The 26,999-nt window shown below is 39.0% G+C and overlaps 1 protein-coding gene across 10 annotated transcripts in view; it reads left to right on the top strand.

The window, feature by feature from the left end:
- The window catches only part of EDIL3 (EGF like repeats and discoidin domains 3), a 273,821-nt gene extending 247,372 nt beyond the window's left edge, over positions 1–26,449 (top strand). For 6 of the 10 annotated variants that reach the window (XM_021380111.1, XM_021380104.1, XM_021380102.1 and 3 more), the window contains 4 exons: positions 7,271–7,426; positions 8,540–8,692; positions 10,041–10,112; positions 22,482–26,449. In XM_021380111.1, coding sequence (XP_021235786.1) covers positions 7,271–7,426; positions 8,540–8,692; positions 10,041–10,112; positions 22,482–22,631 — 531 coding nt within the window. In that variant the 3' untranslated portion in view covers positions 22,632–26,449. The remainder of the gene's footprint in view (positions 1–7,270; positions 7,427–8,539; positions 8,693–10,040; positions 10,113–22,481) is intronic. The other 4 variants (XM_021380108.1, XM_021380109.1, XM_021380103.1 and 1 more) reach the window with 3 other exon arrangements.

The raw sequence follows: 26,999 nt of genomic DNA on the forward strand, positions 1-26,999 counted from the left end.
CGTGGTTTAGGAAAGTGTGGTTATAGTAGGCTTCTCTGTAAGAAATAGATGCTGCTCTTCAATGAGCTATGCAATGGATCATATAAAGATTATCTATCTGAAAGTGTTCTTTAAATGCTGAAAAATTGTATAGCAATTCAGATGTTTTTTCCCTTTTCCCCATAATACTTATATTATAATGATTACTAAGTAAGTAAATATGTTAATGAAGGATTCACACAATCTGTACTCTTTAAGAAGTAACTTCTACTTAAGGAGCTGCAGATAGAAATGAAGTTACCTGCAAGCTTGTGTGTGTGTTTCATACATCCAAATTTCAGAATAATGTCGCAAAATGTGTTTCTGACAGTCCATGAAGATTTCAAGCAACAGGCCTCATACTGCAGTAGCTAGCTTTTAAATTGTACTGAGGAGAGCTGAAGGTACATGGTATTCTCTCATATATTGTTTCTTACATGTAGTTGCTGCAGCTGTAAAGCAATTCAGAGGAAATATGCTCTTTAAGAAGACACAAATAAGAGTAAATAAGAAAATAATAGTTGTATTTATTATCTTAGCCTACAGGACTACAGCTGCTAAAAATATAGTGATACGATTTTAAAATAACGTTGAAGTCTAAGCTTAATTTGAGAAATAAACAAGCAAAACAAACTACTTTTGTAGGAAGAAAAAGAATGGCATTCTTTAATCATATTTCATCTGAAAACAACTTATCTCCACGTAGATACATAAGTATTTTTAATTTTTAAATATATCCCCAGTATTATGGCCCCAGTTAAATGTGAATGCATTTTATTTTATTTTATTTTGGAAGTATAAAAGTCCTTTTTAGATATGTATTGAACAAAAGCCTGAAATGCTTTTGAAATGCTCCTTCCTATCAAATTATTATGGCTTCTGCTAGAGCACTTCTTTTTGTCTCATAACTGATTTTCTTACTGTAATTTTTCTCAGATTAAATTATAAATATTTAACTTACTAGTGTATATTTAGATGCTTTTACTGAGAATACTGCTAGTTACGAATCTGTGATTGTAATCTTGGCAGTTTGTTTTTTTGTTGTTGTTGTTGTCTTTTCCTTTGGAGTGTTTACATGCTATTAGGCATGATGGATTGTAGTTTAGGGTTGTTATTTTAAATTTGAACCTTTGGAAAACAGAGCTTCATAGATTACAAGCAAGAAACATTGTTAATCACATATAGATGTTGCACATCTGCAGCAGGTTCTGTACCATCATCAATTTTCCTTTTATCTCCAGTGACTGGGCATGGATGAGAATACTGAATGCCCCAGTCCAATGCAATAAGATAAGGAGAGTGGCCATGCTGACTTAATACTGTAGTCACTGCAAGCCTGTAATTCCTTTTCTCAGGCTTGGGTGCAAATTGCAACTATCTGCATGTGCCAGTTTCCCCTGTAAAAAATATGAAAATCGAGGTCTTGAACAGAGAGTGAGAAATCTGCACAGAACAACCTGAGGGCATTAAACTGTCTTGGTAAGATTCAGGTGCTAATCATGAATGCCTAACATTACCTTGAACAGTCCCAAGTATCTGAGAGCTTGACACAGTGCAAGCATATGCGGTAGATCTCCACTTTAATGAAGTGGATGCCATGTAGAAGTCTTTTAAGGGTAGGTAGTACCACCACCTTGCCAGTGTTTCTCCTACATTTCTCATATGCTTTTTTATGTGTTTTTTTTTTTCATATGTGTTTTTTTTCTTTTTCAATCCCTGATACTTCTACTCCAAGTGACTCTTTTGTTTGATGAGTCGGAATACTCAGAATTTCATCTGTGTTATCTGGCATCAACTGATAGGAAAACAGCCCACAGGGGTAAATGAAAGAAAACCTGAAGGAAAAACTCTAAAAATTACCAAAAATATGGGCACAGGGCTAGCTAAACTAGGAGCAGGAATGCAGTATCTTTAAAAGGAGCAGACTAAAATGAACTTCTAAAATAAGTTTTAAAAAACATGCATTGTTAACTAACCAGTACCTTAACTCTCGGTACTCCATTAATTTTCAGTTCCAGCTCACTATTCTGAATCTCCAAATTGAAGCTGAGACTGTATGTACTGAAATGGCAACATGCACAGTTGAAGGTCAGCTGAGCCACCTCACCGTTATCTTCGTTGCTTACTAGGACCTGCTGTCCCCTGAATTCTGTGGATTCTTTCTTCTCCTCTAATATTGCAGTGTAGATGAGGAATGTATCTTTTTTTTTTTTAAGACTGTCTCTGCTTTTCATGCTTTGGTTCATAGGATGGCGTATCTTCACAGAGCGTGAAATGGATTCTTTTCAAATGAAATTAAGCCAAAAGACATGCTTCAAAAGTTGGTCCGGGCTAGCTGGAAGTAAAATCCCTTGTAGCACACACTGTGTAGGTCTTGGTCTCAATATCAGTTGCAGCTTGTCATTATAAACACAGCCTACCTGTGCCTATTGATTTCCCAGTCTTGATTGCTTTGATCCATCTGGATGGGTTTACTGGGTATCACCATCACAAGACAGTTGATGTTAGAGGTCATCTTGTCCAAACCTGCTCAGGTAGGGCCACCTTGAGCAGGTTGCTTTGTACTGCCACATTGATCCATCTCTCACGTTAATGTCTGAAGTGCTGGATGCTTCTGCATCTTGAGTCTTCTTGAGACTTGTCTTCTTGTAAGCCAGAGTTGCAGTGTGTGTTTCTATTCCAGGAGAGATTCCTTAATCTGTATGCTTGCCCATCTTCCAGATATTTCATGAGAGCTATCTACTTTCTCTCCTGAGTCCTATACTCACATGGTTTATCATGGATGTGCTCTTGTAGCAAATACTTGGATATTGATGTGTTCCTACCAAGTATATAGAAGAAAGGGGGATGTTCAGAACAGAGGAGAGAGGAAAGGATGTTCAGAAAACTGCAGTACTTGCAGGTTTTCTGCAGGTTGAAGGTATCTGCATCTATAGTTGCAGTTCTCAAGGAGTTCAGTTGCAAAGATAGTTGTATGAAAATTCCACACATCTGCACAGACAGGTGAGGAAAGTCTAGGGTTTTTTCAGCTGACAGCAAGGACAGAGCACTTATGTGACTGTTTTCTCCCGATCAAGCAGACCTACTTATAGTGTAAGTCCTAGTCACTCTGTGTTGAACTTCACAGTGCCACACAGTTCATGCTGCATATCAATGCAGCGATTCACTAAAAAATGTTTCATATTCAGGTGGCTTTATCTTTACATTTTTCTTAAATTCTGCAAATCACATTGAGTCGTCTTCCGTGTCTGAAGCAAAAGTGGGAAACAGATATTTACAAAGGAGACTGCTGCAGCTCATGAGAGTTCTTCCAGACATAAGTTGTTAAACTGCTTTTTGATCAGCTGCTTGTAGAAATGTACATTAAACTGTAAACCATGGTTCTTCATGTAACAAGCTAATGATCCTATCAGTTGCAGTCTAATTGCCTCTACCTCAATCTAAATACTGCTGCACTAAAGTCAAAATCACATCCTAATCTGGTTAATCACATTCAGCTTTGAAGAGCACATAGTGGCTGTGTGTTAATTCAGCTTCTCTCCCTGGCAATTCGTTTGATTGCCTGTTACTTGCAATCTGCACTAACTGAATAAATGTATTCTGCATCCTGACGAGAAGTTATGACTTACTGTTAAGGTATTTTAATGTGGATGTTTTGCTTAGAAATTTGAGTAAGTTCTTCTCACCTTTTTGCTCCTAATTACTTTCAGTAGGAAGTTTGAAAAGCAAGAGTGTTTTAACCCTTTGCAGAAGATAATAAAGCAGCAGAATAAAAGCAGTTTTTTGGGTGGTAAGTTAAAACCACCCTTCATGAAGGCTTCTTACTGGCTTATGAAGAAGTAATTAAATACAATACTAAAGTAAGAAAAAAGATAATAGAACATCCTTTTCTTCCTTCTCTCCATCTCCAGCAGTTTATATTATTTGTATTCTCAAGACCTAGACTTAGAACAGATCTTGTCTATTAAGCTTTACTTTTTTCTTTTTTTACATATAATAAACATGCACAAGCATGTGCACACAGAAACATGTCTACATAGTGCTATGTAAGTCTTTCATAAAAAAGACTGAACATGTGCCAAATTACCTTCCAGCTTCCCACATCATTTTTCTGAACAAAACTACAAGGCCACTGGATATGTCCCATAAGAGCAAAACAATTGTTGCCAGCACATTTTTATTAACCCCGGATCTGGGTGATAATAAAGATATATTGTGATTTCACCTTTGAAATCCCCTGAATCTTAATAGGACTTTTTCTTGCTGTTCTGAATTTCAATGAGAAGTACTCTGAACGTCATGGCCATGTTAAATATTTGTGAAATCCTTTTAGATTACTTTTGACATTTTTAAAATAAGCGTTTTTATGGAAATATCAAGTTAGCAGGAGGGAGATTAACTTTTAGTATAAGAAACATTTGCCGCATAGAAGAGGTTACACTTCAAAAATGTTAAGGTAAAAATTATTTATAAACAGAATTTAAAGTTGACTCTGAAATGTTTAGAATCATGAATCATAGAATTTCTTAGGTTGGAAAGGACCTTCAAGATCATCAAGTCCAACTGCAACCTAACCATGCTACTCTAACAACCCACTGCTAAATCTTGTCCCTGAGCACCACATCCAAACGGTTTTTAAACACATTCAGGGATGCTAACTCAACCACCACCCTGGGGAGCCTGTTCCAGTGCTTAACAACCCTTTCTGAAAGAAGTTTTTCCTGATATCCAACCTAAACCTCCACTGGTGCAACTTGAGGCCATTTCCCTTTGTCCTATCACCTGTCACCAGTGAGAAGAGACCAACCCTGCTCTCACTGCAATCACCTTTCAGGTATTTGAAGAGGGCAGTGAGGTCTCCCCTCAGTCTCCTCTTCCCCAGACTAAACAGCCCCAGTTCCTTTAGTCTCTCCTCATAGGGCATATTCTCGAAGCCCTTCACAAGCCTTGCTGCCCTTCTTTGGACCTGCTCCAGCACCTCAGTGTCCTTTCTGTACTGAGGTGCCCAAAACTGAACGCAGTACTCAGGGTGGGGCCTCACCAGTGCCCAGTACAGGGGCAGGATGACTTCCCTAGTCCTGCTCACCACACCATTCCTGATACGAACCAGGATGCCATTGGCCTTCTTGGCCACCTGGACACACTGCTGGCTCATATTCAGCTGACTGTCCATCAGCACACCAAGGTCCCTTTCCGTCAGGCAGCTTTCCAGCCACTCCTCCCCAAGCCTGTAGGGTTGCCTGGGGTTGTTGTGACTGAAGTGCAGGACCCAACACTTGGCCCTATTGAAACTCATACAGTTTACTTTGGCCCAGTTTATTTCAAGTGCTGCATGGAAGCATGGACCAATTAATGATTCTTTACCAGATCAGCCTTTGTGAAAAGCAGGTCTAATCATCTGGGCTCTGAAAAATATTTGGAATTAAGATCTGAAGACTCAGTGTTTATTAATTCATAAAAAAACTAACTAGCAATGTCCAGCTCCCAGTGGTCCACTCAGGCTGTGGAAACCAGTCTCCTGCACTTCTTATGGAATAAATTTGTTGTTTCACGCAGTCCACAAGAGCTGCTCTTGGTTCAGTCCTTCCCTCTCTCCACTGAACAAAGAGAAAACCAAAGGAGTTTCTCCCCCCAGGGGTACTTCCCTCAGGTTCCAGGGTGCTTCTCTGAGCAATATTGCTTCAATTGGATGAGGATAAATACTTTTGTTCTGATAGAAGCAAAATTCTAAGATCATCTGTGGACAATGCCGTTTTCCACTAGCTGTTATGGTATCTCGATACTGATTTTTTTTTTTATTATTATTCCTCTTCTGAAAAGGATTTGCTACTCATTATCTGCTACTTGTCATCAAGTATTGGGGCGGATGTATTCAGTCTTCCTTGCGTGGTTGCTCCTAACAGGCATTTTTCTTCATTTCTTAAAAACATGTCTTTACACATTTCTGCCTTTTCGTCTTTATAGGGTGTAGTATAGTGCCCATCATGTAAAAGCATTGGCTTGGGTTTGATGACTTCTGATGCTCATTTCCTTTTTCTTCTTTTCCCATTATTAATTTCTTACACTTTCAAAGCTTTCTTCTTCCTTGCCCCACATTTCCATTCAAAATCTGGCCTTTTCAGATGACCTCAGCTTCACAAAATTGCAAAACTGGGTCTTCAGCATTTGATCAGTCAGAGATTCTTTATTCTTTCACCTTCTTTTTTAAATTTTTTTGTTGCAAAAACATATTCCTTGTCTTTTTATAGAGTTCAGCACTTCTCTCATTTTTACCAGGATATTTTTGCTATTAGTCTCTCCTGCTTGATTTAACAGACAATATCAAAAATGCTGACTGCTTCACAGCTATTTATTGTCTGAAATAAATCTACTTTTGTTGTGTTGTTGTTGTTGATGATGTTTTTTTACTGGTTTAATGCATTACTGGAGGACACAGGATCAAATGCCTTCCTTTTTCCAGAAAATGTCGGATGAAAATGTAGGGAATGCAGTTCCTCCATTCTTCCTCTAAAAATGTGTTATTAGGTCAATTTTCTTCTGTTATTGTATTCTGTCCCTTGATCACTTTAAGCCAAGGCATGTGGCCCGAATCTGTTACGTTCAGTGTTGAATTCTTGTCCAAAAAAACTGATTACAAATGTGCTGACCCATGTGAAAGCCACTTGAAAGGTTTTATTAGGCATTAAGAGTCCTGCCTTGCATTTTTTAAATCTTTAGCTAAGCTTATAAAATGAACAGCTCCAAAAGGTTAGTGAATGAAAAAGCTAGAGTTTGAGAGGTAGAAAAAGACATAAAGGTCTTAAAGTGAGTGGAAAAGTTCAATAGGAAAAGTGTGATAGCAACTGTTCTAAAAGACTTAATAAAGCACAATCTCTGTCACTGCAGAGCAAATGGAAAGGAGCTGAAGAATCAACCTCTGACATACTCTATTCAGATTATTAGGAGCACATGGGAACACTTTTTAGCTGCAGATGGTTTGCAAGGAGAACTGCTGGTTTGCTGGGAAGGTGGGCAGCACAATGAAAAAATGGTGTGAGATCAGTCCTGTTGTACCATGAGGGGGTAAAAGCAATGATTAATGTGCAAGAAAGAAGTGAATTGAGTTAGCACATTACATGGACCTGTAGCTTGGAGAAGTTGTTGCAAACTGTGCCAGCTCATCAGCAGCTTTTGATTTTGTGTGGTATGAAGTCAGACTGCAAGCAGAAGCTGTTCTAATTACATTTGTTCTCCTCTTTTGTGTTTTGTTTAGGTTGATCTACTTGTCCGTACAAAAGTCACTGGCATAATTACTCAAGGAGCTAAAGATTTTGGTCATGTCCAGTTTGTCGGGTCCTACAAGCTTGCTTACAGTAACGATGGGGAACACTGGATCATATACCAGGATGAAAAACAAAAGAAGGATAAGGTAAAACAAAGAGAAAACTGATACTTCAGTTGCCTATAGAGAAGACTATATCTGTAGTAATTCCATTGCTCGGAGCCTGTAGCCTATTGTATACTGCTTGTTTTATGGGGTAGCTATGCATAGGGTCCCACAGATAAAAGTGAAGGTGAATAAAAAAGAGTAATATAAAACAATGACATTCACAGGGCAATAATATCATACCTCTCAGTGCAGTGCTCTTGATTTAATGTTGTTAAATATGGGACATAAAACATTACAATTCTTCCTTTATTGGAATTATTTCTTCCTTTAACTCTAGAGGAGAAAGTATATAAATAGCAGTTTATTTGTATATTTCCAAACAGTGTCTCAGTACATATTTAGTAAATATTCACTATTTTCTGTAATTTTCTGTAAGGCACATCTTTAATTTACCTCATTACCTAGCCATTTTTAATTTTTTTTTTTTAATGGAAATTATTCACTCTAGGGCTTCCAATATCCAATGGAAAGATTATTTTTATTATACTATTATGAGAATACAAACCATAAAAAGTTTCAGAACTTTCCTTGGAAATGTTTAATGGGAGGTGTAAAGAAAGTGTAGATTTAATGATTGATTTACCTAGAAGCAATTAACTCGTTATTTAGGGTATTATTCATTATGTATTTCCTTTATACTGTATAACATTTTTATACTGCAAAGACCTGAATGCAAATGCATTGCTTAAGGGAAACATTAAGAAAGTTGGCAAAATGTGCATTATTTATTAAATATTTTAGTGGGATTATGTCTGATTGAGACAGAAGTTATATTACAAAAAATACCAGATGGCACTGATATGCCTGACATGTATATCCCAAATCTGATGATTTTAGCATCTATATTCAAGTTCGTAAATGTTCCCATTTTTATTTATTTTTCTTAGAATAAATGATAATTCTTCATCTTAAAAAAAAGAGAATACCGTTCATAAAGGTTGATTCTATCCATTTTTTGAGGTAATGAGAAGGCTTTTGATAACTATTGATACATGTTGCATGAGTACAGGCAGCACTATTGATGACTTAGACCACAGCATCTCTTAACTTTTGTCAGTTTTAAGTGATTGATCACATTTCTGCCCTTGTAAGGCCCCATCTGAGAAGCCTTTCACAGTAAGGCCCCCTTACTGTGTCCAAACCTGGGCCACCTCACATGGAAATGATGCAGAGCTGTTGGAGCAAGATCCAGAGAAGAGCCACACAGATGATGGAAGTGCTGGAGCACCTCTCCTGCGAAAAAAGGTTGAGGGAGCTGGGATTGTTCAGCCAGGAGAAGGCTCCAAGGAGATCTCAGTGTGGCCTTCCAGAACTTGAAGAGAGCTTATGAGCAGGAGGGGGACTGATTTTTTACGCAGTTTGATAGTGATAGAACAAGGGGGAGCGGCTTAAAACCAAAAGAGCGGAGGTTTAGTTTAGGTGTTAGGAAGAAATTTTTTATTCAGAGGGTGGGGCACAGCTGCCCAGAGAAGCTGTGGGTGCCCCATCTCTGGGGGCACTCGGGACAAGGTTGGATGGGGCTCTGTTGTAACCTGATCTGGTGGGTGGTCACTCTGTTCACAGCAGGCAGTTGGAACTAGATTACCTTTGAGGTCCCTTCCAAGCTAAGTCATTCTATGAGTCTGTGAGTATGAAATGAACACTCATTTAATATGGAAGGTATCCTACAGCACTGGATTAAGTATATACATAACTGCATATCCATATGTAGAAATGTTATATTTGTAAAAAGATTGTTATCAAAAGATGATACTGTCAACTGAAAGAGCCAAGTCGCATTTCACTGTTGTTCAATCCTGCAAAGAGATTTTTTCCCATCAAATTCTAAGGGTTTTTGTAGTGGGAAAACTGTTATTTCAGCCATCCACCTGAGAGGGTCCTGACACCTATGATTATGGAAGTGTCTAGTATAATTGGTTGTCAGATAAAAATCGGAAAGAAACAACTCACCTTTTGAAGACATACTGTAAATACATTCAACTTAAATGACAGATAGGCACTTCAGCACTTCATACACATCCCGTTTTAAATCTCTGGCATTTAAAAGTGGAAGTGAAGAATCTGCTGTGAAAGAAATGTCTTCTCCAACCCAAACTTTGGATAGTGAACTGTTGCATTCATTTTATTGAAAATGAAAACACACAACCAGTCTCCAGAGAGAAACACAGTAGCAGCCACAAGGAAATCTAGAAGAATCTTATTTAACAGCATTGTTACGGACTACACTTGTTTATAACATTTGCCAAGGCAATTAAATTCTTTTCACTTTCATAATCAGGTGGATTGCTAATTGCTACATGCATAGTCCTCTAGGAACAGTGGAAAACTCTTAATCATTGTCTTATTAAAACATCTCCCATCCCGTATTAATTTACATCCCTAAGAATAAAATAGATGCATCTTATTCTTTAACAAATCAAGAGCAAATAAAGGCAGAATGTGATCAAATACACTTAGCTCAAAATTAGAAATTGTATCTTCTGAATTTAAATTTGTACAAAATAAACAAGATCAGTAGGCAAAAGTCTAGACTTCAGTCTTTTGAACCACAAACATTAACAAAAGCATTTTCACTATTTTAAATTTCTTCTAGATAGAAGAAGTTACCCAAAGTCTGACTTTCAAAATGCTAGCTGTCAGTGAGCTTGGCATAACCTCATGGAAGGTAGGACTGGAAAAGATCTCGACTGATCACATGATACCTCTTGACCTATGAAGGGACTGCTCTCCTTCCCATCCCTTTGAGGTCTTCTGAACAGAAAATGGGATTCAGCAAACCCAGGAACCTTTATTGCCATCTTAGGAGTAGGTGCAAATAGTTCTTCATTATTTGTATGAGGGTTAAAAACCGCTAGCTTAAAAAGACAAGGCAATAATTAAATCCATTTACCTGTCCTTCACCTTATCAAAGATACCATGCTTATATTGTAAACCATTCTTCAACAGAGTATTATCTAATATGTTCATAGAAATAGCCAGTGATGAAAATTTTGCAGTATAAGCAGTCTACCCCAGGGCTTAAATATCCATAAAGGTAGAAAGGTTGGTTTTTTTCCTCTTACTGCAATAGTACTGTGTTGTCCTCAGTTTGTTTTTGTTGACGTATGCTAACAGTACTTTGCAGCTTATTCTGCGGGAAAAATAATCTTCATTCTTTCAGTCTTTGAGTCTTTCCTCATACAGTATGTTTTCTCAGCTTCACATCATTCTTTTGGATCCTGCTTGGACCACTTCTTCCAGAAGTTGGTTTCCCAAACTTGTAGTGTTTCAGCTGATATTCACTAATACTGAGCAGAAATATTATGTAATTTGTTTTACAGGAGATAGTCTTGTTATAATCCCCATATATTTTTTTCCTTTTCTTGGAGCAGTGTGTTGTTATTCCCTCAGATATATTTACAATCCATGTTAATTTGTGCAATCTTTAGCGCAGAATTACTGCCAACTCCATCATTCCCCACATTGTACTTCTGACATTGGTTATGAATTCCTAAGGTTTGGCTTTGTACATACCATTATTAAATTGCAACATGGATCCGACATGGATTTCTCCAATTTGTCAAGACCACTCTTAATTTTGATCCTGCTTTCCAAGATGGGAAAATCTTCTGCATTTTTAACAAGTTAATAAATTTCCATCATCTATTTCATTATTGAGAATATACAAATTATCTTTGTCTCCAGGCTTGGAACATTGCTCAGTACAAACTTTTAGTTTTACATACAACCCTCTGTCTTCACTCCAGCCCAGGGTGCCTTAGTACAGTGTTCTCTCATGAGGTTTGCCCTCAGATTGTGTACAACAGTAATACTGGGTGCTCTCTGACCCACACCTTTGTCCATGGTTTGCAGCAGAGTGGCACAAATATGCAAATGAAAAATGAAAACAACCAAAGAAAAAACAATTCCACAGAGAGAAGAAGAGAAACAGCATCATTTGTCCTCCCTAATAGTAGTATCTCTGCACAAAAGCCACAACAATTTCCTTTGCTTGTGTAAAGATGTGAGGTTTGGCTTAGAATGGAAGAACATTTTAGAAAATACTGTTTACACAGCAAAGTGAAACTCTCTTTTAAAGGTTTCCTCTGTCCCCTGAAGATACAGAAAGGAGATGAAAGGTAAATACTAGCAACTATCAGCAGCAGCAAGCATAAATTATTCATAATTTACCCTAAATCATTCTATTGATTGTGTGATTTTTTTTTTTTTTAAGAGAAGAACAGAATAAATAGATTTCTGATTACTTCCAAAGGTCATCTACTCATCCTAGTGATCTTTGTCCAATAATTTAAGAGAAAGATAGTTCCAGAAACTCTCAAGGAAAGGAAGAGACTATAAAAGAAAAATGATTTGTTTTAAAGTCCTAACAAGTGCATCATTTTACAATGACAAAGCATCTAAAGTGCAGAAATTATAGATTTATTTCTGATTGCAGTAAGGATTTGTGGATGAATATTGTGACTTTAAACCACACATTGATGTTGAAACTGAGAGGTTAATCCTGAACTACCCACTGTTCGTCAGTTTACAGGATAAATCTTAACGCATTAGCTGATCTTAATGAATTCTTAAAGCTATTCACTTCTGCCTTTTTTCCATTAGTGAAATTGTTTTACAGAGAGAAAAAAAATACTGGTATCTTGTATTCACAAGTGCACTATCTGCACCTTGTATCTTTGATAAATCTGCAACAAATAGATTAGTTGTTTCAAACAGAAGAAAATGTGGTATTCAGTTTTCTTTGCACAGTTCCTAATGGAAACGATGTTCCAAGAATAGGTGCCTGCAGCTCCTGATTGGCTTCTGTTTTTTCAACCGCTTTCATTTGAGTTCACAGCTATGCTGAGCTTCTATGAAGGCAGACTATAAGGTACTGGGGAAAAAAATTAAAGGGAAAAAAAACGTTTCTTCAAATAATGATGTTTTTCTCATTCATTTTAAATAGTTTGAATCAGATCTGTGGAAAATAAGAATACTTCTCCTGTTCTCTTCAAGACACAAACAAAAAATTAGGAAGAAACTATATTTTAGAAATAGGACAAGAGCCAATAGCTATCTTGTTTTTCTCAACTAGAGGTCAGTAGCTCACTATGCCTCCAATGCTAAGGAGCTCTAAACCAAATTTGACCTTTTTTTTTTCCAAATCTGATTTGTATATTACATATAATATGTGGAATATTCCATATTCCGCATGTGATTTATAAATTACATGGCATGCTGTAGGTAACTCAAGGCCAACTGTGGTGTCAAATGGCATTTTACAGGCTGATTTCTAAAATGAAAGAACATATGAAAGTAACCTAAAGGAGTCTAGCAAGCAGCATATTGTCAGTTATTATTAGCTATGAGAGATGCAATTAACTGCAGGTAGACAGTGTCTACTGTGCAAATGGCCACTGGATTTCTGGACAGATTGAAGAACTAGTTATAATCTATATGCTTTGTATATCTAGTTAATTACCATAGCAACAGGAGGCAGAAACATACATTTAAGAGGAAGGTTAGTCAGATTGAAAATCTTTCTGCTAGATATTGATAGCATTTTATCTTTTTGATGTTTAATTATAATAATACCCGATTTACACTGGTAGATCCAGTTCATACATATAACTCACATCTTTGTCATAGTTAAACAGCATTTTTAATTGTTGATTTTTTATTGTTGATTTCTGCAACCGGGAAATCACAAAATATTAAAAGAGACTTTATGTCCCTTTCAAGGATGCTGAAGGGACTGGGAGTAATAGTAGGAGGCAGTGCTCTTCTTGATCCCAGTTGGTGACTGGGACCTGGGTAGGAGGAGAATAAATCAGTTAAATGAGTGGCTGCATGGATGGTATCACACTCAGAGTTTGGAGTTCTGTGACTTTGGATGCACCTTCAAGAGACGGGGCATGCTGGTGCCAGATGAGACGCAGCTCACCAGGTGGGGCAAGAATGTTCTGGGCAGCAAGCTGTCTGCGCTGATTAGCAGCTCTTCAAACTAGATTTAATGAGGATGAAGAGGATGAACTTCTGAGTGATAAAGCCAGTGAACACTGTTGCAGTAGGAGGCAACATGGGAGAACCTTAGATTTGTCCCAAATGAATTTTTAAAGGCTCCTACCAGAAGGCAACATGGTCAGTAGCCTAGACGAAGTGCCTCTACACCAGTGCACGCAGCCTAGGAAATAAGCAGAAGATGGAAGCCATCATGCAATTAGAAAACTATGACTTAATTGTTATCACAGAAACATGGTGGGATGAATCATACAACTGGAATTCTACAATCAAATGCTACAAGCTTTTTAGAAGGGACAGGCAGTGCAGGAGGGGCATTGCCTTCTACGTTAAGAAGTGGATAGACTGTGCAGAATTGCCTCTGAGAAACAGCCATGGTGATGTGGATTAAAATTAGGGACCAGATCAGTGAAGGTCATCTGGTGTTTGGGGTCTACAGCAGACCACGTGATCAAGAGAAGCTTATTGATGAGACCTTGTTTCAGCTACAAGAAGCATCGTGTTCACAGGCTCTCATCCTGATGGGGGATTTTTAATACCTGGATATCTGCTTGGAAAGCAACATGGCAGGCTGCAAACAATCCAGGAGACTCCTGGAGTCTGTTGAGGATGACTTGCTGGTCCACGTATTGGACAAACCAACAGAAAATGAAGGTTTACTGGACCTGGTGCTCATCAAGGCAGTCTGGGCTGTAGCAACCATGCTCTGGTTGAGTTTGTGATCTCAAGTAGTATGGACGTGGTGAAAAGCAAAGTCAGGACGCTGAACTTCAGAAGAGCAGACTTCTGGCTGTTTAAGGAGTTATTGGATGAGATCTCCTGGGAAACTGTCCTTAGGAACACAGGACCGGAACAGAGCTGGCAGCTCTTTAAGGACACCTTTCCGAGAGCACAAGATCTCTTCATCCCGCAACATAAGAGATCAAGCAGAAGAGGTAGGAAACCAACATGAATGAGCAAGAACTTGCTAGTAAAACTGAGGGATAAGAAGGAAATGTACAGGCAGTGGAAGCAGGGATGGGTGGCCTGGGAAGAATACAGGAATGCCATCTGGGCGCACAGGAATGGGATCAGAAATGGCAGGGCACAGATGGAACTGAACATCGTGAGAAATGTGAAAAATAACAAGGAGGAATTCTAGTGGTACGTTGCCCAGAAGGAAAGGTGAAGAAGAGTGTACCTCCATGATAAATATGAAGGGAGAAATGGCAACAATGGACTTGCAGAAGGTTCAGGTACTCAACAAGTTCTTTGCCTGAGTTCACTGGCAGTCAGGCTTCTCATGTCTCTCACATCTCAGAACCTCTAGGTGGGCTTTGGAGGAGCAAAATCCCTCCAGCTGTAAGCAAAGATCAAGTTCAAGACCACATGATAAGATTGATTGTATACAGGTCTGTGGGGCCAGATGTCATGCATCCCAGTGTCCTGAAGGAACTGGCTGATGTAGTTGTTGAGCCACTCTCCAAAAATCTGTGGCTGTCAAGTGAAGTCTTGAGTGTCTGGAGAAAGGGAAACATCACTCCCATTTTTAAGAAAGGGAGAAAGGAAGACCCAGGGAACTATAGGCCAGTGAGCCTCACCTCTGTGCCTGGGAAGATCATGGAATGGATCTTCCTGGCAGTGAAGGCACATGCAAGACAAAGAGGTGATCTGTGACAACCAGTATGGCTTCTCCAAAGGCAGATTGTTCCTGACCAATCTAGTGGTCTTTTATGATGGAGTGATGGAGTGGCATCAGTACAGAAATAAAGGTCAACTGATGTCATCTATCAGAAATTTTCCAAGACCTTTGATATGCTCTCATATCATATTCTTATCTCTAAATTTGAAAGATACGAATTTGAAGGGTGGACTATTCAGTGGATTGGAATTGAAAGTTCCAATTAAAACCAATGAAGAATTGGTTGGATAGCTGTAGCCAGATGATTGTGTTTAGTGGTTTTATGTCCAGGTGGAGGCTGCTGACATATGGTATCCCTCAGAGGTTCATCTTGGGACTGGTACTCTTCAAAATCTTTATCAGTGTCCTGGATACTGGGGTCAACTGTGCCCTCAGCAGGCATGCTGATGACATTGAGCTGAGTGGTGGATATAACAGAAAGAATGCAACTAAAAGAGACCTGGACAAGCGGGCCAACAAGAACCTAATGACATCAACAAAGCCAAGTGCAGGGAGTTGCACAACAACTTAGGGCAATCCCAGTGTACTAACTGGGAGAAGAACTCATTGAGAGCACACCTGTGGAGAAGGACTTGGGTATTTTGGTGGATGAAAAGTTTAATGTAATCCAGTAGTGTGCACCTGCAGCCTAGACGTCCAACTGTATCTTGGGCTGCGTGAAAACAAGGGTGGCAGCAGAATGAGGGAGTAGATTGTCCCCCTCTACTCTGCTGTCATGAGGTCTCACCTGGAGTACTGCATCCAAGCCTGGGGTCCCCAGCATGAAGAAGGTGTGGAGCTGTTGGAGTGGACTCCATAGGAGGCCACAAAGATGATCAGAGAGCTGGAATGCCTCACCTAGGAAGAAAGATTGAGGGAGCTGAGCCTGTTCACTCTGGAGAAGAGAAGGCTCCAGGGAGACCTCATTACAGCCTCACAGTGTTTAAAGGGGGTTTATAAACAGGAGAGAGAGTGACTTTTTGCATGGGCTGATAGTGGTAGGACAAGGGGAAATGGTTTTAGACTAAAAGAGAGGAAATGGAGAATTAGGTGTTAGGAGTAAATTCTTTTCTCAGAGGGTGGAGATGCCCTGGTACAGGCTGCTCAGAGAACTTGTGCATGCCCCATCCCTGGAGAGGTTCAAGGCCAGGCTGGATGGGGCTCTGGGCAGCCTCATCTAGTGAGTGGTGTCCCTGCCCATGGCAGTGGGATTGAAACTAGATGATCTTTGAGGTCCCCTCCAATACAACCTTTCTATAATTCTAAGATAAAATGATTATTATTATTTAATGTTCCTTTTTAAAATAATATTTTTAATCTCATACTAATTTTTTTTTTAATTTCACTGTAAAAAAAAAAACTATTTTACTTGAAAATTTTCATCAGGCAATTAGATTTCATTGGTCTTTGTCTGATACCGTGTAAAAGGAGAGTAGAAATTTTATTTACAACATAGGATCTGCACTTCATTTTCCTGTGTGGTGTGGATAGTGTGTTGTGCTTTCCTGCTATTTTGCCTGAAGGGACTTGACTGATGATAAGGCTTGCACAAACCAAAACAGCCCTGTTGAGTATAAACAACATACATCAATATATTGACCCTGTGTAACATCAGGGCAAAGTTTCAACACTGTGTCTTGCGTCGCCGGGTTCCATTGCTTGTTTGTCTAACTTTTTCAAGCCCTCAACCTAGGTTCTCCACTGATTTAAATTACAGGTGGTTCCTATTGCCCTCAGCTGAGCTAAAGTGAATTTCTGTAAACATTTCTGAAGGGCAGTTGTTCTTCAGAATATTTCTTTTCTTGCTTGGCTTTGAACTTTCTATCATAAACCACTTACAAACTATGTGCAGTGGAGTAAATTCCCAGTTCGGGGGCATGAGAAGATACATGAAGTAGAAAAATAGCAAGAATGTGTTAATACGCTTTACAAATTTAGAAGTGTTACCTGCCCGATATCTATTCAAAACTTCAGGAAATAATAAATATCATGCTATACATCATTTTATACATGGAATCATAAAGTCATAGAATCGTTTGAGTTGGAAGAGACCCTTAAAAGCCATCTAGTTCAACTCCCCTTCAATGAACAGGGACACCTCCCACTACATCAGGCTGCCCAGGGCCCTGTCCAGCCTGACCTTGAATGTCTCCAGAGACAGTACATCCACCACCTCTCTGGGCTACTTGTGCCAGTGCCTCACCACCCTTACTGTAAAAAAACTTCTTCATATCAACTAAATCTTCCCTCTTTTAGTTTGAAACCGTTTCTCCTTGTCCTGTCACAATTCTTGATAAAGAGTCTCTCCCCTTCTTTCTTATAACTCCCTTCAAATACTGAAAGGCCTCTATAACATCTTCCTGGAGCCTTCCCAACTCTCTCAGCCTGTCCTCACAGGGGATATGTTCCATCCCTTGGGTTATTTTGGGGGCCCCTGTCTGGACGTACTCCAACAGGTCAGTGTCTGTCCCCTGCATGCATCGACTGCACCACACGGCTTGGTGTCATCCACAAATTTGCTGACAGTGCACTCAATCCCACTGTCAATATCATTGATGAAGATACTAAAATGTGTTCGTCACAGCACTGATCCCTGAGGTACACCGTTTGTCACTGATCTCCATCTGGACATTGAGACATTGACCATCATCATAAAAAGCCACTAGGTTTATCAGGCAGGAGTTGCCCCTTGTGAAGCTATGCTGGTTGTCTGGGATCACCTCCTTGTCTTCCATGGGCCTTAGCATAGCTTCCAGCAGGATCTGTTCCATGATCTTCCCCAGCACAAAGATGAGGCTGACAAAGAGACTTTCTGAAAACCAACTGAAAAGGAAGAATGTCTTTTATTTCCTCTACATCGCTACATAAGCACAGGTGCATGAACGTGTCTGTTTGAACATGTATTCGTGTATATTTAAAAAGCCTGCCCAGTCTTTTATAGTGAAAAGCATCTTCCAAGGGATTGAATTGTTCTAAAGTACAACAAAATGCCTGTAAGCAGCAGCTCTCTTTTGCTAAGAAATCAGAGCATCTTTCACCATCTTTGACCTAATGTCATTCACTTGTAGCTCTTCATGGTGAAAAGAAATACTTCACCAAGCAAGAACAAAAATTTTCAACACAAGTAAATGGATTGTTCAGATCTGAAAATTTCACTCTTGCTTGAACAAGTCTTTTTCAGTGAATGACAATAAAGAAATAATATGTTTCTGAAAGAAGGGAATGTAACTATCAAAAATATTTTTCATTCAGCTTTCTTTTATGCTTGAAATGAATAGTTCCCCTTTATTTGTCATACTACTGAGAGAGATATAATGCACTCAAGCAAACTCCAAATGGAAGCCAGATCTAATTACTCTTTTTAAATAGTCTGCCTCTGATATGATACTCAGGCTGGACGTTAGGAAATGCTAGTTCTCTGAAAGAGTGGTCAGGCACTGGAATGGGCTGCCCAGGGAGGTGATGTAGTCACTTACCCTGGAGGTGTTCAAGAAACATCTAGATATAGTGTTGAGGGACATGCTCTAATGAGAACTATTGGTGATAGGTGGACAGTTGGACTGGATGATCTTGTAGGTCTTTTCCAACTTTGGTGATTCAGAGATTCTACATTTCTATGAGCAGGATTAACTGGTATAAGAACCTGTTTAATATAGTCCTGGAAAAAAAATATATGGTTAAGGTTCAACAGACAGTACAGTGACTTCATCATCTGAGACTTGGATGTTAAAGCCTCAGCTCTGTGCTGTTATCCCAAATAGCAGGAACCAATAATGCTATGGCCAGTGTAGACTTTCCATGTAATTTCAGTTTATGTAAGACATGAGATCCAGAAATACTCTCAGTGGAGAATCAGGCTCCCTCAATTTTCATGTATCTCAGATATCCACTGACACAATGCAACAAACAATTCTACCCACTGTCCCTACCTGTTAATTAGTCCTGAGGATGTGCCCTGAAACCTGCTTTCTAGCTCCACGTTTACAGCAAGCGTTGGTTATAATAAATTCAATTTTCCCAAGCTATTCTCCCTTAGATAGTTATTCTAAATTATCTTGTCATAAAACATACAACAGTTCTCTTTTTAAAATATGAATCAATTTACATTGTCATAATTTGGATATGTTGCTTAGGGCATAAAACACTTAGTTCTAATGAAAAATCTCAGTGAGTATTTAAAGGCAAGACAACCCAATTGCTTGTTTGACTCAGCTATAAGCAAGGCTTGTTTATATTTCAGAAATCTTTTCTTGCAAAGAATATCATTATCTATGTATTTTCTACAGTTGTGTTCTTTTTTTGCAAACTGGTCATAAAATAAATTGTACATAAAAGCACACTGTCATACCTTTTTGACTTTTTTATTTTAAAAGCAGCTGTAAAATACTAAGATACAGAGGGGCTACATATGTATGTGGGGAATGTGTATGTAAACTTGCTGAAGCTTCTGAGTAAAAGTTGTAGTAACTTACACCTTTTAAGTATGCAGCCTGACATAAATAGATATTCCCAACATAAAAATTTTAACATTCTGAAGCAGGATTATTGCAAAAATTAGGATCTTTGATCCACTTTTACATACACAGGTACCTGGCGATTTAGTAGCTGCTCTGTTGTGTGAGATTGAAGACCTGTCCATAACAGGGAGGAAGCATCCTCCAGCAGATGTCTGGAGGAGGAAAAAATCATAGGGCCTTCCCTGCTGCATCTTCCAAGTTTCCTGCACTCTTCTACCTGCATGTTCAATAGTGTTTGGTTGATCTTGCCCCTAACAGTTTATCTCACTTTACTAAAAGCTAAATATTGTGAAAAGAGTGCCACAGTTTAATTACACAGTGTGTGAAGCAGCATAACTATTAGGTGGCTCATTCATTTCATTTCGCAGGGACAATGCAAAGTTGTCCATGATTGATCTCCATGCCATTTATAATGTTATAGACATCTATCATACCTCCTCCTTTCTTCCAAGTTTTTTTACTCCATTAGCAAGCTTAAGCTGAGGAAGAATGAAGAATGACAAATTCTGTAGTAAATTATCTATCCCTGGAGGTTTTCATGAAAGGGCAGATGTCACACTGAGGGGCACAGTTTAGTGGGCATGGTGGCGATGGGTTGATGGTTGGACTCAGTGATCTTGGTGGTCTAATGATTCTATGATTCTAAATTTGCCAATGGTCTACAGGAAAACATCCAGTATATTTGCTCATTGAATGTTTTATTTCATGCTAGTCATATTTGGGGATGCTCGCAAAGTTCCTCTCATTAGCTGATAAATCTGTTTCTCTAAAGTCCTTGTTCTGATCTAGCAATTTTAATTTCCTGAGACTGTATCTTGAATTTTGAAGGATGGTAAATTTTAGATTTGCATAAAATAATATCTGAAACAGATGAGTTGAACTTCAAGTACTAATGACATTGTGAATGAGTTTCCATTCATTTTTCCTGCTGTAAGAAAATGGTATAATCCAACTCTTTCATCTGCATTTGTTGCCTAGTTTGCATGTGGGTATGGATAGTGAGTAGATGGGTTCTTCTGGTAAACAAAAACATTTTTTGTTCTAAGTCATAGTCAAGATGTTATTTCTGAGATGTCTTCCACCAGAAAAATAAAATAGAGAATAAAAGAATTTTCCAGGAGCTCTGCAGCAAGAATTGTTTGTGGCTCTGCATTGCTTATCATTCGAGTTGGTAAAAAATACCAACGGATAAATTGCATGCATGTGAAAGATCTCAAATGGAAAAATCTTTTACTTTTAAGCTTTCTTTCCTGCAAATTGTATGTTGCTAATTTTAATGAGTTTACTTCTTTATGTTGTATGCTGTATTGATACAAACAATACTCAAATTCAGATGAAATCCTAGCCAAGTTCTAGCTGATTTATATAATCAAGACTAGACTATACTTGGGCAACGAACAACTTTTCCTGACAAAAATACTTCTCTTTTTCCTTTGAGTCTGTGTTTCTGTGGCCAGTCTGTCTGCATTTTTATCTGTTTATCTTAACTGGTAGGAGCTTGAATGTTTCCATCTCTGTATGCTGAGGTTCCAGGCAAGGAGGGAAATATATCACTTGTGAAAGAGCATCACTTGTGGAGCGTACATGTTTTCTTGAAAATGCCAAACTGATAGCACTTGAGAGAAGCTTAAAGACTGAAATAGTAGTTTAGTCTCTTCTGAATTCAGCTTCTGACATTTTTCCTGAGAACTTCAAAGAAGTTTTTCATTCTGCACTAATTCAGTCACATAAGCACTTGTTCTGGAGGTTCAAACTCCTTTTCTGCTTGATGCAAGTGAAAATCACTCATTTGCAGTCAAAAAGACATCAAATACTGTTTTTGTAAATGAAAAGACATTTGAAGACCTTGGAGATTACCCGTATAAACTGAAAATATCTCAAGAGGGTAATCTGACCATTTTGCTGAAAAAGAAATGTGGTGTTCTCTGAATTTGAATCATGGCTGTGAGAAGAAAAAATCATTATTGTTCTGACACAGACCAGAGTTTGGGAAGTCACTGATATACTGGCTAACACATACCATTGGAAGTAATGTCTTTACATGCATTAGACTGTGTTAACATTTTTTAATTGGTTCACAAACTGCTTACCAGTGCTATTAATGCCTCTGGTAACATTTTTCGATGGAAGATGATAGTGTCCTTGATAGTCACTAACTTTACCACAGCTTATGCAATAGCATCTAGGCTGCACTGGTGAGTAAGTATCCTTCTAAAGTTACTTCATCCAAAACAGTAATGGAATCTCCCAGGATTAACCTGACATGATACAAATGCCAAGTAAAAAAGCAGTTAATTTTTAAAATGTTAATGGTGATTTGTACTGAGGGCTGAATCTGCACCATGGAATCCCCAGATCTTAGCCAAACATGGAGGTCCAGAACCCAAACAGACCCTAGGCCACACATGTAGCATCCTTTCTCTGGCTCCACAGATTTCAGGGTATTTCTGTCTCCTTTGGCTCTGCTGTGTGAAGTTTCAGGCACTTTGCTTGCTTTGTCACTTGCTTTTGGATCCCACTGATGTTAGTTCTTGAAGTTATTTTTCAGTTTCAGGTATCTGATGTTTTAATAAGACACTGCTCCCTTCTGTCTGAGAAATAACACTGTGTAGACCTTCATTAAGGAGGAATGCCATTCTGGTCTGTGACTGGGCCAGTATTTGTCAAACATCTTATAAAACCCTAGCTGAAGGAGTGCCCTGATATGTAAAACAGTGTGTAGAGGAATAGTCCTCCTTGAACCCAGCAGGTGTCAGATGAGAAGGAATATCTCTCTTGGAGCTCTCCTAACTCAGTCATTGCCCAGTGCTCATGCTTGGCTATTGAGGCACCAACCTTCTTGTTGCTTGCCTTCCAGGTTTTCCAGGGAAATTTTGACAATGACACACACCGGAAGAACGTCATCGACCCTCCAATCTACGCCCGGCACATCCGCATCCTCCCGTGGTCGTGGTACGGCCGGATCACCCTGCGGTCAGAGCTGCTGGGCTGCACGGAGGAGGACTGAGGTGGGGTTCCACTGGGCATCACAGCTCTCAGTACACCTACCAGTCCCTTCGTAGAAGAAACTGTGCAAAGTCTGTAGGAAGCTGAGTGGGTTTTTCATGACCAAGTGCTCATTTTATGGTAGGCCGCTAACTGTCTTTCGCAAGGAGGTCTAAGCCTGCCCGTTAAATGATCCAATCCGATTTTGTCCTTGAAATATGGTAGTGTTGTCCCTTTTGCTGTGGCATTATCTCTCTAGCTCTCCTTTAAGTTGTTCACACTAGTTGAAATGTGTTAGGGAAAAACAGCAGCATCCTTTTTACGGGGGAAGAGAAAGAGCATGACAAAGCTCATTTACAGCTTCAGTAACATTGGTCTGACGAGTTCTCCATAAATCATACTGTCATCTTATGTGCAAAAAGTGATACTGCAGCTTTTAGCAATAAGTTTACTTGGGGATGACTGCATTATAGTAATTGTGCCTATCAAACACTGTCAGTATTTATGACATATATTTTGGAAAATACTTTGTGGTACCGTAAAATACAGTACCTGTGATATTACAAGCTACCTTTCATTATTCCTATCTAAACAGCAGAGTCCATTCAGCTAAAGGGTTTTCCTAGCTAACCCCATTTTTCTTCTCAATTTTGCATGTTACAGACATAACCTTCATGCTTTCTGTTCAGTAGCACTGTTAATGTTATTTTCTTTGAAAGATCTGTTTGTATATGGAACAACATTTGCTATCAGTACATTATGAAGTTAATGAATTTGCCAAAGTGTACTAATTCTGCTTGAGTGGTGTTTTTGCAAGGAGGCTGAGGTGAGACAGAGGGGTACTTGTGGTTCCTTGTCCTCAGTACATGCAAAGATAAAGGCACCGAGCACAACATAAACCTTGAACCCACTGTATGACTTACCCAGGAGTGAACAGCCCTAGATGGAGCTGCCCACCTGACTTCTTCCTTCAGAAACCTCCTGAATTTCTGCAAGGAGACACATGTGGTATGAAGGAATGAGGTGCCATGAAGCACACAGAAGGAATGACTTCCTTGCTGCTGTGAAATCCTCTTGCTAGACTTTTCTAATGGCACCAGTCATGTCCTTTCTCCCAAGCATAGAGGTAAGAGGTGTTGTAGGAGTTCACCAGAATTGGGCACTTGGTACCCTCTGCTCCCAACTGTGTCTTTGCTGAGTATGCCACTGAGCCACAAGGAAGCTGATCTTTGTCATGCTTCATGTGCAGAAATGCTTCATATATACTGTGCTGTTTTAACAAAAGGATGGCCAGCCAGGGTCCTAGGACCCAGAAGAAATTAGACAGTGATGGGTCTTGAAGGATGCTAGGAGAACAGTTAGTCATTGGATGGCAGTGAAGATCCCATTGGCTGGATGTGGAGGGTGTTACTATGCCTTATAGGATCTAGAAACAAGACAGGTCAATGGACTTGGCTGCATGACTGGGGTAGCTGAGCAGCAAGAGTAAGAGAGGGGCATGGGGAAGGGTGTTGCAGTCATGGGCCTGGTGCTTCTTTGCTGAGCGATCGCCTCACCCTCAGTGATGGAGATAATGATACCAACCTTGTGAAGCACTCTGAGCTTCGTAGGCACGAGGTACTCCATGACGGTGTAGCACCAGAATCTTAAAGACCTTGCGACAAGGAGTTAGGGGATGTTGCATTTGCTACCTGAAATAATGGTACATGGGATCACATCGTTAACTTCATAATATGCTGATGGCAAAATATATATTACTTGTATATATACAATTGCATGTTTTAGCAAATATCACTGAACTTACTTTCTGTCACCGTTACATTCTCACTGAAACCAAAACGCTGAAGTATGAGCCTGAGTCCTGCTTCCCAGACAAATACAATCCTGTTGGCCCACAGTCTGCAAAGGGCAAAGTTTGCTTTGGAAACAAAATGGTTTGGATTTCAAAACCTGCATTTAATCACACATTCTCCACCACAGACAAAATATATAATCCATTTAACTGTGAAAGACCCTAGATTAGCAGCCAGGAATTTTACTTGCAAGAATTGGGGATATATAGGTGGCGGTTTTCAGATAGCGTCACTTAAACTCACGTTTTAACAAACAGAACACCCTGCCTCTATAAAATGACTTAATCCTTAAACTGTATTTATACAAGTATTTATTTTGTAAGGCTTAGACATTAAAGACTTCTAAAGCAAAGTCTTATAAAGGTGAAAGTATGTGTAAGAAATGTTGAGGTCCTGTGCAACACTGCTAAGTTCGTTCTTTATTTTTTACTTTGTGCTGCATAACAAAAGCCACTAGACTGTTAATGTCTTGTCTGTAACTGTGTCAACAGCATTCCTTAATGATGTATATATGAAGTGGTCTTCAAGCATAGTGAGCGATTTTAAAGAGAAAGTCAATCATGGGGATATTTCTAAAGAGCAAAAAAATTCTAGAGAAAAACTATTGTTAAGTTACCCACTGCCTATGTTTTGCACCTCAGACTCTCCATAGAAAGAAGAAAAAGAAAAAAAAAACATATTTTTAGGGACACACAGTACTTAAAGATGTCTAAAACCATTTTTCAGTTGTAGGATAGCAACTGACGTATTTATTTATAGATTGGAAGAACAGCCATTTATGTAATGGACTGTGTAACCTAAAAATGGGAGGCATTTCTGCAAATTGGAGTCCCTAGTTCATCAAATATTTTTAGTTTTGTTTTGGAATATTCATTCCCAAGTGATTATTTTTTTTCATGTTAGACATGTTTTGCAACTTTTGGTATTGAATTAACTTCAGTAAGTAATTTGTTACCTATTTATCTGCATATAAAAGTAGTGTTGTAATAATACCTAAAATAGTCATTTATTTTAGCATTAACTTGGAGTTGGGTAATTTTGTTCTTTTACTCTGTGTTAGCTTCCATCTGCCAGCAGCTTTCACAGCCTGAAAACAAAGCTCCGTACTTTATAATAACATGCTCTGATAATTTATAAACGAATCATATAGGTGATGCACCTACACTTTCAGCCAGTGTGCTATGGCTTTTATAATTAAAATTATTCCTTGTCTGCCAAAAACTTTCTTTAAACGGTATTGAGCAGCCATAAAACCAAATTGTATTCCTACTGTTATTTCATACTGAAATAATTCTTGATACCAGATGTGGTCTGGTGTTATGGTTTTTCCCTTTATTTTACTCTCCTCTCTTTGTGCATGAAAACCACTGACATAAGGGACAAGCGATAAACAACTAACTCAGCTGTACTTTCCCAGTGAAAGCAATTGGCATACCAAAAAGAGAACCACATAAAGGATAAGTCCATTTAAGAGGGATGGAAAAACACTCTGAAAGGATCCTTTGCTATTAATTCTGACAATGACATTAAGCAAGAGTGAAAATACACTCAATTAAATTTCACTCAGAACCAGCTAAGTAGGCACCATCCTGCGGCTCCGCAACATACTGTTTTTAGCCTGGGAAAACAAGCCCTAGCACCAGGCTCAGTTTTATCTGTGTGAAGGGCTTGTCGTGCTACCTGGCTGTGGTCTCCAAGTTGACTTTCTCTTTGGGAATGGCTGCATACAAATACATGTGAGTTTTGAAGACTAAGGATACTAAATGAGTGTATCTTTGCTATACAACAAATATGATCTATAATATTCAGTGCTGGCTTCTGATGTGTCAGTAAGTACAGAAGTGTCTTGGACACAAAGACCTTTGCAACCTTTCAAGCTGTGTAGTATTCAAATGGTTTTGTATATACTTAAATCATGTAGGACGATGTAAAACCAGTATGACCTTGTCTAGTCTTCAAACTTAACAATAAAACTTTTGAAAAATGAGGCCATTTCTGAAGCACTTATATTGCAGTACCTTGAAGCAGATACAACTTATCTCAGCCAGACCTGCAGCAATTGCAGAGCAGAGATATGAGGTGGCTGGATTCCTTCATGAGGTCTTTGTGGTAGGTAAGTTTGTTTCTGGCGAAATCAACCCTGGTTCTGCACCGCCTTCAATGTGTTCCCTTTGTTCTTCCAGATAAAAAAGCAACGATTTCAATGAGGCTAAAAACATTTTTGTATCTTAGTGCTGTCTGAATAAGCACCAGAAATGTAAGCTGACAATTTCATTTCCTTCAAGTCAGATTTCATGGGATGTGTATCAGTCCTTATCCTCTTTTCTCCACTCTTGCATAGGCAAATTAATTTCTGCAAAGATAAATGAGCCGCTATGAGACTTTCAACCAAGATGGCTTTGCAGGGCTTGCACTTGCTCACAGCCATGCTTCTCCTTCATATCCTTGCTTTGCTGCCAGCCTGCCAGGGCAGAACTGCCCCTTTTACGTATATCCAACAGCAGCTCTGCTGCAGTGCCCAGGAAAGGACCAAGACA

The sequence above is a fragment of the Numida meleagris genome, chromosome Z, assembly GCF_002078875.1.
Source record: "Numida meleagris isolate 19003 breed g44 Domestic line chromosome Z, NumMel1.0, whole genome shotgun sequence".
NCBI classification, from domain to species: domain Eukaryota; kingdom Metazoa; phylum Chordata; class Aves; order Galliformes; family Numididae; genus Numida; species Numida meleagris.